This window comes from Helobdella robusta, assembly GCF_000326865.2.
Source record: "Helobdella robusta unplaced genomic scaffold HELROscaffold_56, whole genome shotgun sequence".
NCBI lineage: Eukaryota > Metazoa > Annelida > Clitellata > Rhynchobdellida > Glossiphoniidae > Helobdella > Helobdella robusta.
The window spans coordinates 200,143-201,141 of NW_008705301.1; the positions used below are offsets into that span (position 1 = coordinate 200,143).

The 999-nt window shown below is 39.8% G+C and overlaps 1 protein-coding gene across 1 annotated transcript; it reads left to right on the forward strand.

Annotated features, from left to right (window-relative positions):
- Positions 1-85: 85 nt before the first annotated feature.
- On the forward strand, positions 86-964 carry HELRODRAFT_179684 (hypothetical protein; the record flags this gene model as incomplete). Its single annotated transcript, XM_009028503.1, has 2 exons — positions 86-520; positions 935-964. 2 exons carry the CDS (start codon positions 86-88, stop codon positions 962-964), a joined length of 465 nt encoding a protein of 154 aa, XP_009026751.1.
- Positions 965-999: the final 35 nt, after the last annotated feature.

Consider the following 999-nt stretch of genomic DNA (forward strand, 5'->3'; position numbering starts at 1 on the left):
GCAAAATTCATCCTGCTGAAATCTGACGTAGCATTTTCACGCGCCAGCATGGACTCAGCATTCTCTCAGCGACAGCTCTGATCCGATGCGAGTTTTGGATGGGAAAATTTCGAAACTTGCTCATGATTCCGGGCAGGCCTATACAAGATCTCAACTCTTGGACAACCTCAAATCTTTAAAATTAATATCAGTTTCAAAAAGTTTGAGTTCGATCTTTGGATACTTAACTAGAGCAGGCATGCTAGAAAACGGCCAGGCAGCATTAGACAGCGGCACGATGCAAATGCATGCGGCCGGTAGCATAAGCGAACTTGTGGCAAAGAAAACTTCTTCAATCGCCATCAATCCACACACGGTGCCCAACAACAGAGTTTGGAAACAATCCGTTTCCTTTGGCAGGAAAAGTAGTTCAAACGAAAGTCAGTTTGCCGAGAGAACCTACAAAAACCTCGACGAGTTTCCGTTCCAGTTAAAAATCCCTGATGACGATGATGAGAAGTCGGACGAGGAGTGGGTCGAAGTTAAGAGGAATTGAACTGCCTACGTCTGTGTGTGTGTGCGTGTGTGTGTGTGTATGTGTGATTTTTGTATATCAGTGTATGTGTATGTGTGTGGTAGTGTATGTGAGTATGAATGAATGAATGAATGAATGAATGAATGAATGAATGAATGAATGAATGAATGAATGAATGAATGAATGAATGAATGAATGAATGAATGAATGAATGAATGAATGAATGAATGAATGAATGAATGAATGAATGAATGAATGAATGAATGAATGAATGAATGACGACATTGCGCTGGATTGTACAGAGCTACTAGTGACGCTCTCCTAGTTTGATATGGTCGTTGAAGTCAGAGTGTAAACAAATGAATGAATGAACGAACAAATTAATGAATGATAAATGAATGAATGAACGAACGAACGAAGGAATTAATGTTCCAGCAAACAAGCGAATAGACCTATTAGAAAATAAACACAGCAATTTGCAACTG